The sequence below is a fragment of the Scophthalmus maximus genome, chromosome 2 (genome assembly GCF_022379125.1).
Source record: "Scophthalmus maximus strain ysfricsl-2021 chromosome 2, ASM2237912v1, whole genome shotgun sequence".
NCBI lineage: Eukaryota > Metazoa > Chordata > Actinopteri > Pleuronectiformes > Scophthalmidae > Scophthalmus > Scophthalmus maximus.
The window spans coordinates 28,136,272-28,148,422 of NC_061516.1; the positions used below are offsets into that span (position 1 = coordinate 28,136,272).

The 12,151-nt window shown below is 43.2% G+C and overlaps 1 protein-coding gene across 1 annotated transcript; it reads right to left on the reverse strand.

Moving 5' to 3' along the window:
* Positions 1 to 566: 566 nt before the first annotated feature.
* On the reverse strand, positions 567 to 11,939 carry chrnb1l (cholinergic receptor, nicotinic, beta 1 (muscle) like). Its single transcript, XM_035626916.2, has 11 exons — positions 11,587 to 11,939; positions 9,705 to 9,838; positions 9,479 to 9,523; positions 8,968 to 9,077; positions 8,154 to 8,262; positions 7,908 to 8,055; positions 7,465 to 7,650; positions 6,789 to 7,012; positions 6,494 to 6,669; positions 1,266 to 1,404; positions 567 to 1,076 (listed from the first exon to the last, which is right to left on the reverse strand). Exons 1-11 carry the CDS (start codon positions 11,684 to 11,686, stop codon positions 936 to 938), a joined length of 1,512 nt encoding a protein of 503 aa, XP_035482809.1. The 5' UTR covers positions 11,687 to 11,939; the 3' UTR covers positions 567 to 935.
* Between the last annotated feature and the right edge of the window lie 212 nt (positions 11,940 to 12,151).

A 12,151-nucleotide genomic window follows, 5' to 3' on the forward strand; every position in this document is an offset into this window, starting at 1 on the left:
TTCATATTTCTTTGGCATATACTAAGAAATTGTCTTTTCTGTTTTGTGCTCTGTAGAAGAGAAGTAAAGTGAAAAAAATGCTGCACATGCCTGCCACCCGGTGGATTGATGTGGTACTACTATCGAGTGTATTCATGTGTGCCCTTTAGTGTATTATTTATATATAGTATGAATATTATTGGACCTATTCATTGCTGGTGCATTGATTTACTTAATTGTGACATTTTGGTCCACATGTCCCTCTGAGTTCAGCTTAAAATGTTTTTTCCCAATCACAGGCCATAGACATGTACAAAGATTTATGATAACTGGATAAATGTTTTAACAGTTATAGCCAATATTCACTGACCTCTGCCCTATACAGATATATTTTGTCAGGTATAGTGCCACCATTAGGCCAGATAATATTTTTATTGTATTTCTTTATGCTCTATCCCATCATCTTTCGTGACTGCGGCATTTTTTATGTCTGTACCTCATTCCAGGACCTGGCAAATTGAGTAAAGGCATATGAAGGCGGTTATTGATGAAGAGTCAGCGCCCATATTCATCGATCAATGGGGCAGTTCAGAGTTTGCTTCATACTTGAAAAAGCACATCTTTAATGATGTTTTTTTAAATAACACGTACACTGTAACTTTCAAGAAACATGTATTTCAAGCTTTTACACACAAATGAAGAACATCACAATATGTTACTGTAAATACATGATTTAGACAAAAACCACTGAGTGTTACCACATATACATTTACCTTCTACAAATCTATACATGGATTCTGTTTTTTTATTCCAGCTGTGTGTCACGCCTGTGTACTATTATTTATGCAAAATGTATAATGTACAATTAGAGGTCAACAGCATCATTATTTAACAGGTATTTATGGAAAGCCAGATCTGGTGTGTGTGTGTGTGTGTGTGTGTGTGTGTTTTGTCTTCTATGGGAAGGGCTCATCGGGAGTGTAGTTGAAACTGGCATCTAAGAACATGGCCAGGGTTCCAAGGGTGGTGATGATGACAAACAGCCACAGGAAGAGACGGTCCACCACCAGAGCAATGAACTGCCAATCTCCTGTCATCTGGAGGGGAACCACACACACACACACACATAAAAACAGTCAGTATTGTACTCCACAGCGTGTATGCAATGACACATCCACACAGCCGGGGCAAAACACTGTGCACTGCTGTAGGAACAGTGGACGGACTGGATAACAAGCTGCCCGACAACGTGGGCCATGTCGCGCCGCGTCGAGCACATCTCTCACCGTGTCATCCGTGTCCTGCTTCTTCAGCTGCTCGGCCATGTATGTCACGGCGGCGATGGCTGACTTCAGGTTGGGAGGGAGGATCAGACAGTAGCTGTCGGTGTTGGGGAGGCGCTGGAGCTGCACTGTGCTCTCGCATCTAAAAGACAGAAATGCAGAGAAAGACAGAACTTGGAGAGCAGGGGGCAAAGGAACAGACAAGAGCATTGGAAACATGGATGATGGCTACCGTAAGATATTTGGTCCTGTAAAAAAACTGTCTTAAGTATAGACTCAATGCTCAATAATAACATAAAACTAAATAAAAATGATAATAATTACTCAAGATCTATTTGATTGCATTTTTCCAAAGGATCTTTTTTCTTTAGTCTTTTTTTGTTGTTGTTTTCATATGTATTCAAATATATGCAGTTTCTGTTTACAGAAATATAAACTACTGATAAACTGGACACCGATTGAAAACACATTCTAGCCTAGGAATATATATCTTGTCAAGACTACATCTACATTTATATATAGCTCCACTCGTCACAAATGCTCAGATTTATTGTTGTGCACCCCACGAGTCACGAGCATCTTTCACAAACAAGCGCTGACATTCTCTGTCCGGTGGAGGGCACTCAGTATAGATGCAGGTGTCACTGTTGCCTCTTCATAACATACATAACGCGTTGTGTGTGCCCCCCAGCCACTGACGAGCAGAACTACCGACGGCCCCTTGCCTCCCGCGCCTCCTCCGCACGCTGACTGACAGCAGCACACTCCACGCGACAGAGGGGCGACATTGACACAACACCGGGGGAAAACATTTGTGTTACGCTGTGACCTCTGACCCCCCCATTCTTACCCGTCCCACAGCTGTTCCATGAAGCAAAACATATGAGCAGAGAGTGAGAGGCTCTTATTGACAGCATTCTTGTCGTGCCGAGTCCACATGATTGACTCATAAACACAATCTTAAATATGTATTTGAGGAATTTATATTTACACACGTATGTTCAGTACCCACACATGTATAGACATGTATATATATGTCAGTGACTGACTTTGTTGAAAAGTAAGTCAATATAAACAGTACTGCCTGACCACACGTTACAGTTTTAAAAGGATAGTTCAGTGATTTTAAAGTGGGGTTGTATGAGGTACTTATGCATAGTTAATATGTTACCTTATGGAGAAATGCTTACCTTAAAAAAAAAAATCTGTTCAATTCTATGCTAGATAATGTATTTTTCACTGGTTTGCCGCCAGACGGCCTTTTATTTTTTGCACTTTTTTTCAAGCGTACTTCGGCCATCTATTACTACACAAACTCGCGCCGATGCAGAGCAGCAGCGTATCACGGACATTTATTTTTTTGGTAAGCATTTAGAAATGTGGTCCCCTCTGCAACAGTAGGACCCTGACTTTCGCTACTTCCATTTCTCCCACAAACTCCGTGAAATGACAGCGCTGATCACCATCTCCATAAGGTAACATATTATCTATGCATAAGTAACTCATACAACCCCACTTCAAAACCACTGCACTATCCCTTTAAGCAAACACTTCAATAGGACGTTTACTATTTGCTCTCTTCCTCCTCCTGCCCTGTGCTCACCCCATTCACCCCACACCTCTTGTAAAACCTGGACGTGTTTTGCACATCCTCAAATCGTCACTTGCACAAGTGTTCCCTGTGATGAATGTTGACATGCTGAAATTACTTTTCTCTAATGAAGGAAAAAAAAAATGTCCTTCAATTTTTTATATTAGCTTTGGGAAGATACCCAAACTCTAACCCTGGAAAGATAAAAGATTGGACTGAAACACAATATCAATATTTTTCTGTAAACACCAGTCTCTATGGTTTCTGCTGTTACTGTATTCTATATTCTAAAATTGTGAAAACTTTATTTTAGATATTTAAAAAAAATGCTTTGCCATTATTCTGCTATGGTGGTCATTAGTGCCTCACAGTGTCCCCTACTAAAACCCGTACTTCTTGTCAGTTGTTGTTGGTTACATCCTTTTTTTATTCTTTTTTTAATCTTCTCTTCAAATTAATTTCTTCATATAGGAGATGCTCATGTGAACAGATAGAGATCTTCAGTCATCTCGTCTCTTGCTCATGTTTTATGCTGTGTCACTAACAACTAATTTCAGGGACTTTGGGTTAATCTTTTATCATTATGTAATTAGTGCTATATTGTATCTTTATCCCATGAAACATGACACATATGTGTCACCCTCTGAAGAAGCCTGGCTCGGCACCACAGTGCATGTGTCATGTTCGCCCCTTTGCTACATGTCTACAGTACACACTGTTCATGTACATGTATGTAGTGTACAGTGTATATTTTGTGTGGCGTTTACTGTGTGCAGAACTGCAGAGGGCGTCGGAGAAGGAGCAGGACGAGTTATCAGTGCCACAGAAAGATTGCGTGACAGCAGATGGGTTGCATGACAATAAAAACTGGGTGACCACAGACCATAAGCTCCTGTGTGTGTGTGTGTGTGTGTGTGTGTGTGTGTGTTTGTGTGTGTGTGTCACCGCCTCACATCAGAGCCATGTGGTGCTCTACAAGCTGCATGCCATCTACATTCTATAGCTTGCATTCATTACTACAGACACAAGGAGCCCTTCTCACAATGACACACAACACACACACACACACACACACATGCACACAGTACACTGATACTGTACATACATCATCAAACATCCAGAAAAATATCATAAATGTGCTGTCGAGGACAACACCATGCTCTAGCTGACCCTCTGACAGAAGATCAAGATAAAAAGAGGTGGTTACAGAGAAGATGTCATCGTGGCACAGACTGAACGATGGCGCCCGATAGCCCAACCAGCATCTCTTCCATATCAAAAATGACGAAATCGCACCGATCACTCAGCACCGGTCTTCCCCCTCCTCTCATCTACCCCTATCCATTGTTCACCCGCTGCCTCCACCTCCTTTCTGTGGGATTACCCCCTAATGCCCAACCTAAACAGAGGCTTAGTCACTGGCGACTGTGGACTGGAGCGTGGGGCTTAGCTGGAGCTGAATCTGATGCCTCTGGAACGGGATGAGAGATGCCCCAGCACCAGGACTGGTTATAATACCGGGGCTGGGTGGCATAGAGGCCTACTGGCACATTAACCTGACTGAGGCCTGCATAGTTGGACAGGCAGCCTGACCTGAAGTGAATATTTCAGACATATATTTCGCTCTCGATCACTGAAAGTGACTCATCGTTTTGATCTAAATATCCAATGTCTACTGGTACTGTATAAGAGAAGAACAGTATAGTTCTAAGCAGTGACAACCATCGTGGCTGAACAGACAAACGGCTTGGTGTTTTTCTTATATAGTTATAGTCTTACAGTTTACTGAATTTACCTAAATTGTTTCATAGTAGCTAAGAGTGTTTTTTTACCAGTTTCTGAGCAAGAAAATCTACATCACAGCACATCGACTTTGAACTAACAAGTCACAGAGAATTAAGGCTCTTATAAGAATATCAAAAAGGGGTAAGGTCATGGATCAAGCCAGCGTCTGTGCTGATTGAAACAGCGACATAACAATGTCTCAAATTCAGAAAAAGAAACACCATCCATCACTCAGCTTCTGATAGTTTTTTACATTAAATACGTCGCAGGTATACTGCATTTGTTTGAAAAGCACTCGTGAAATGCACAGGATATTTAAGAATTGCATTGTAGCTTAGAGTATCTGTAATATGCACATATTATGCAATAGCTTATTAAAGAATAAACTTATCAGCTCTGCAAGGTTGTGCTTGCTGCCAGCTAAATGAATGTTCAAAATAAACATGTCTATATTTTGATGTTTATCAGGTAAGATACATAGAGCCTACTGTAACTGTGTCCAACTGAAGGGCCGTATCCTTTGGAGGACTTGCACTAGAAAAGGCTAAATCAAAAACACAAGGTCTGGTCTAGAGAGGATTTCCTATTTGCATCACCAGCTTGTCCCACCATTACCACTGCATCATTAGCTACTTTGAACTGCACTTACTACAGCGTGTCAGCCATAGCTAGCTCGTAAGCTTCGCCTACAGAATGCAATGAGACCTAGGATTGGTTGGTTCGAGAAGGGTCCACCCACTGGATCCCTTGTTGTTCTGTACTGCATTTAAAGGGGCCTTCAGAACGGAACAGCCTAGTCGCTTTCGTTATGATGCCATCAGTCTTTAAATGCAGCCTCATAAGGATGCAGGGCTTCATGTTTGCCTTCTTAGTTTAACATATTAGCATTCTAACATGGAGCACTGGACCAAATGGAATTTGGATTGGATTGTTATTTCACTGCCACACTGTTCCAATGCCACACTGATGGCGGTGCTTGAGGAAAAGTCAGAAGATCACTAGCATCCTCTGGTCATCACCAATATCTAACTTTCATGGCAATCCATTCAATACAATGCACACTGATACTGTCTTGACAGATTCCCCGAGCTGCTGTGGTGATGGCTGCAAAGTCTGCCAAGTCTAGCACACTGTGTACTTTGCTGCATTAGCTGGTCTGTCATCAGATCCAACATTCACACTTTGGCACACTGTACAAAGAAGATTCATGACCGTGCTGGCTTTTATCAACATTAATAGAAATAGCTTTTGCCCGGTGTTACGTCTTAGCCTGGAAATGGGCTGAATGAGGATGGACGACTGTCGTGGTCATAACTTTAGGTTTGGTTTTTTAACAGTCTTGACAGGTAATAGGTGGAATAAATTTTTGGCTGTTTATCTCTTTCAAGAGCTCGGTTTGTGTTTGGAATTGACTCCAGTTTGTTATATCTTTACCATCATTATCGTCTCCCTCTTGACTGAACTAATGAATCAAATCATGGATAAAAATATAATATAGGATTTAGATAAATAATATATTATATTAAATGTACCCTAGGAACTTTGCAATTAGAAAAAACTAAATGAATTTTTGATTCTTGTTGATTGTTAAGATTTTGTATTTCTCGCCAAAAAACATTGTGTTTATCTCTGGTTTTGTTACAGGCAGAAATTACATAGATAATAGTACAATGAAACTGTGACCCAATTGTTAAATCACTGCACCATACTGCAACTAGTGGTCAAAAAATTCACAGCGTACCTTTAAATCTGACAGCACCCAAGCTAAAAATGATAATCCGTCCCATGTTTTGCTCATGTTAGTCTGATTGAGTCATATTTGTGGTAGATTGCTTGTTAATAAATGTGTCCTTACTTGTCTCTCCAGGGTATGACGAGATCAGGGTTGATCTTGCGAAAGAAGTACTCTCCCCCGGGCTGCCGTCCATTGAAGCTTTGGATAGGTGTGTCATCATTAGACTTCTTTAACATAGGTTCCTCTTCGCCTGGCCTTTTCATGCCGATGTACTTTGGCAGGAAATGAATGAACACCTGAACATTTAATGGTTCAGAAATCAGTGAAAATCAGGATTCTCAAAGGTGCCGGAATAGCACAAATGTATGTATGTCATCCAGATTAAATCTGGATGACTGTTAAACCCCCGGCTCACCTTTCGAACCCAGTTTGGCATGATGTGTGTGCTGGGCGTTCGGTGGTGCAGGTTGAGGACAACCACGCTGAGGATGACAGAGAAGGTCACCAGGATCATGGTGAACATGACGTAGTTGACAATAATTGGGATGGCGAGGGAAGTCTCTGGGACTCTGTCGGCCAGCAGCAGCATGAAGACGGTCAGAGCGATGAGGACAGAAATTGAGAGAGTCATCTTCTCCCCTGCAGACGACAGGTTTGGCTTGGACAATTAATTATGACAGGGCAGCAGCAAATTCGACTCTGCTAGCTTCAGTGTCGTTTGAATGAAACAAAGCCTCTGCTTAGGTTGGGCGTGAATTCAGGTTTTCATGCACCTAACATTCTGCCCCTTTTTTGTTTTTTTGGTTTGTTTCCATTGAATCTACATGCTGCGTCAGTGAAACATCACTCTTTCTGGCCACACAAGGCCAAAGATTGACAAAGTTGACTCCCGGTCAAGGTCACTTTCCTTGAATCCATATTAAATCAATAAATCTCTCATTACTTCAAACGCTGCCTCATGAAGTAGTCTGTATTTGACACATGCCTCTTGTCATGACATTAGACAATGCATCAAAGAGTAGTCTCACATAACCCCCCCTCCTTGACAGTGATGTGTAGTCACAGTGTCAGAACATATCAGTTGTGCTGACCTGCTCCGGGAGGCAGGTAGAAGACAAATATGGCCAACACGCTGGTGAGGATGCAGGGCACGATGATGTTGATGATGTAGAAAAGAGGCTTCCTCTCAATGACGAGATAGAAAGTGATGTCCTCATACAGGTCCTCCTTAATGTTCTTCCGCGAGGGTTTGTGACAGATAGCCCATTCTCCGTTCTCTGCGGAGGGAAGACAAAGGCGGTTGATAAGGAAAATAAAACACCAGACATTAGTCGCTGATCTGCAACCCCATAAATCTCTGAAGTGAAGTGCAATTTATATTCCACAAACTGTTGTGAAGTAAGTTAGCCATGGCAGCCAAAGAAGACAATAAAATGATAAGAGCTCATAAGTTATTGTGTTTTCATAAGGGAAAGTGCCTATATACTGTAGGCTTGACTGCAAAAATTAACTGAAGTTACTGTGTGCAACAAACCAGTGAAAGCATTCTCATCTATTACTATCTCCTGGATCTCTTTGCCCTGATCATCCAGGAAGTACTGCAGGTCCACCTCGGAGGCATCATAGGTGTACGAGCGGAAAACCATGCTGCAGTTCTGCCAGTCAAATGGGAAGTACGCCACCTGCAGGTTGTCAAAAGCCAGTTCAATCCGTACTTACCGTAGGAACCCAACTCCACGTAGATACAGGTGAATTATGAACAGGACGTGGTTGACTGTACCTCTATGGAGCAGGAGCTGCGGTAGATGGCTGGGGGAAGCCAGTTGACTGTCCCATCGCTGTAAACCAAGACGTTGACATACAAGGCCACGTCAAACTGACCGTCATTGCTGTAGGGAGGAAAACAGAAAGTGACAAACGGGATGCTAAAATGTCAGATTATTATCCTATTGCATTTCATATTAACACTGATACAACTGAGAGACGTATTATTGCCGCATGCACACTGCTTTTGGTGAGTTGTGATCGCAATATCACACAAATTGACAAATGACACATTGTTTGTGAGCTCTTGTTCTGTGCAAATCCTATTGTAGGATCCCTGACATGATTTGTGACTTGTGGCTTAACTAACATATCTACAATTTGTATACCTCGATCTATAACTGTGGTACATTCTGACTTTTGGTTGTAAAATGTAATGAGTAAAAGGTAATGACTACAAGGGTTGAAGAACAGTATCCTTTGTAGGATAAAAGGGGCTTTGGATACCACAAATACAATATATAATGCATTGCTGGATATATTCTTTGCATATATTTAGCCTATATATTTCCTTATGATGGGAATGTCTTGTTATGAACCAGTATTAGACCATTTAAAAACTGCATTACCTGAAATGTCACAGGAGCATCAAGATTATTAATCCTGAGAGGACTGTTCTAAATTTAATAGCAATACACCCATTAGTTGTTGAGATGTTTGGGTCTGGAAAAAGTGGTGGAAAACACTACCATTCACAGCTTCATAGCTTCACCATTTGGAAAGATCCTCCTGTTGGTAAGTGTAAGCGGGGTGATGCCGATGACACTCACTTGTTTATGAGGTAGATGTCGGGACGCCACACCTTGTTGGGAGGAATCCTCAAAACATTAATGTCTTCATATTCCTCAGGGTTCCATGACAACCTGTAGTCTGTCCATGCCTGGAAAGGGAGGAAGGAAGGAGTGAAGGAGGAAGGTGGAGTGGGAGGAGAGAAGCGCGCAGACAAGACGTGAAATCATTACTAGGGCACGCTGATGGCTCTGGCATTTACATGTACATCCCTGTCTTTCCTGCCTTAGATAAGTCACTCAAATCCCACTTGTCTTGACAGACTCACACGCCACTGTCTCAAACACTCAAGCCACATTGAATTCTAATTAGCGGGGGGGGGGGGGGGGGGGGGGCAAGAGTGAGTCGCAGAATAAGAGAGATAAAGCAAGAAGTAATTTGTGGTTATAAAAAGTGACACGTCCAGGGCGAGAGCGACAGAGCAGACAGGAGAGGAGTCAGAGCAGCAGAGCGCGGCTCAGTGATGATGATGAATGTTTCTCGTGCTCGTACCAGATTCATGAACACGTTGGTTGTCATCTCACCGTTCTTCTCATTCTGTAGTGGGATAGACAGACGCAGAGGGGGAGGGACCAACATTAGTGATGCCACTATATCTTGGGGGTACAGGGAAAGCACCCCATTTTCTTGACATGGGCTAACATGATAAAGCGACTTGATGTATAAACGGTTCAGAATAGTGCATATAAGCGTGCATGCATGCGTGTTTGTTGCTTACCAGGCTGACGAGCTGAGAGAGGGTCATCCCAACGCGCACCATCACCTTCTCCTCCCAGTAACGAGCTGGTCTGACCTTCATGTTGTAGTTCTCAAAAATCTTCTGGTGGAGCCTCCGCTCCGTCTCTGAGGCTCCTAGGCGAAAGACGCAGGTGAAAACCAGCCCTGCCTTCATGATGCCATCTATCCACCCGTCCATCCATCCATCCATCCATCCAAAGTGGTTAAATTTAGATGAGTATGCAACACAAGCCAACCCCGTGTTGATGTGCAGATTTAAGCCTCAGACTTCCAGACCGCAGCATGTTTTTTGTCTTTGCATCCGTGCATCAGGCCTGCAGTGGTTATGGGTTCAATTCCCTCCAGGATGACCCTAAAAATACACTGTGTGCTCATGTACACCCGGTATTGATGGATTGATACGGGTGTTTTCTGATTCATATTAAAAACTGTGTCAAGCACATAGATAAATAATAATAATTTGATCTAAAAAATAGATTCAGGATAAATTCTGCTCAATGGCGGTGCAAGAGAATCCATTATTGAAACACAAGCTGGTTTCTCTTCATTGCCTGAAATACAATCTAAGGAAAATTTGTATGTATTATGATTTTGCAGAATAAAGCTCTCTGTGTGGTGACAGGTTATCTCCGAGAAGTCTATCACTAGCTACTGATGATGGACCTCCTGTTCCGTATATATGACTGAACAAACACGTGAGAAAGACAGAGAAGGACAGACGGGACAGGCAAAAGCAGCGGGGCAGGTGCTGGTGGTTGTGCGACGGGTAGCAAAGGTGGCTGAGCTAATGTAATTGATATGCAGCCGGGGGGGAATGGGATCAAAGGGATGTCTGGGATACCAGCGCCATCAGAGACAAAAATAGACTGATTAACAAACAATGATCTGCTAATATGATTCATTATATGTTCTCAGAGCAGCTTCCTTTCGCTTTTCACGTGGAACGACATAGGCATCTTCGACACGACACATAATGAGGACTTCTGTCCGTGGGACACCCCCCCCCCCTTTGTGTCACCCATGTCACGTTTTGGCCCCGCATCTTTGGGGAAAACAGATGTAGAATCACCCAGTAGATTCACAGAGGGACTTGAACCATCCATCACAACCTCTGTGGAGGTCATCGGCCAAATGCAGGGGAAGCGTTTCTTTTGCTCTTCCTCTCCTACCGTGGTGTCAGAGGGTCCAAAGTAAAGGCACTCAGCTGAGCCCAGATAAGAACTAGTCATTGCAAATCGATTCTAATAATGATTTTATCCAAAAGGAAAAATACAGAGGTAGTGGAATCAATACCGGTTTAACTGAGTGCGAAAGAACGGCAGAGGGACGCTCGTCCGTTATCTGATCATAATGTAACTATGCTGAGAGCCTCAATCACTGAGTGTCTTCTTGTAAATGGAGGTGGAAAGGATTCTGTTCCGTAGTGTTGGGACAGACAGAGGAATGGGAACACTGCAGCGCAGGTCGCCAACAAGCACACGGGCAACGGTTTGTTTTCTAAGCCCTGGTTGGGAGGGGGGCGGGTCAAAGGTCAAAGTCAAAGGCAGTCAAACATTTTAGTTTTTCCTTCTCGCCGTCTCTTTGTTTTCATCCCTTGCTGTCACTGTCAAGTTTAACGCATGCTTCTTAATTTAAAAAAAGGAATGGGAACAGTATGTTAATGCTTGTTTTAGAGGTGAGGTCTCACAGACACTTTCAGCTGAAGGAAGATACATTTAGCTTGATCTCTTTTATCACATTTATCTTGAAAAGTAGATATTTTAAAGACAACAACACAAATCTAAATAGCATTTTTCCACTTTAACATTCAGTCATCCTCAAAAACAAATAGCCACAGTAGGCATTCACAGGATCGTCCTTACCAGTGAAGGTGAGACAAAGGCTGCTGCATACGACGATAAGTGTCTTCACTGTCACAGTAATGTTGAGCTCCATCTTTAATCGTCCAACCTTGACAGTCATGACATCCTCTTTCACGTGCCAGTCAAAGGCCCCTCTTGCCGCTACAGCCGGGTACTTGGCCCTGCACCCTCACCTGGAACCAACTATAGACGGTCTCCAAAAGCTCACACACGCCTCCCTGGCTCAGGCAAACAAATGCACACCTCCAGTTGAATTACTGCCTCGCTGGCACCTTCAGCAGCACACACTGTTCAACTGGCCGCCCTCTCTCTCCTGTCTCCTCCTCACCGTGTGCCCACGGCTCCATGGGTGAAACTACGGCCTGATTGGGTGCGTGCTGCTGGGAGTGACGAGGGGGGGGGTTGTGTTTGTACTGGGAGGCCTGTGGGCCAGGCACCTGTTGGTGCTGACCAATCTGAGGTTAGGGCTGCGGGTGGGAGGAAGAAGGAAGTGGAGGGAGGGTGGGATGGGGTAAAGAAGTGGCAGTGGGTTACCGGTTGTGACAATGGAGATATTTTTTGGGGG

Excerpts from the sequence above, each read along its gene's own strand:
- chrnb1l (XM_035626916.2), bottom strand. The coding sequence starts at position 11,686 with ATGACTGTCAAGGTTGGACGATTAAAGATGGAGCTCAACATTACTGTG. Across the intron at positions 7,013-7,464 it reads CTACCTGCCTCCCGGAGCAG|GGGAGAAGATGACTCTCTCA; the intron begins GTCAGCACAACT and ends TGTCGTCTGCAG. Across the intron at positions 1,077-1,265 it reads AGCAGGACACGGATGACACG|ATGACAGGAGATTGGCAGTT; the intron begins GTGAGAGATGTG and ends GTTCCCCTCCAG.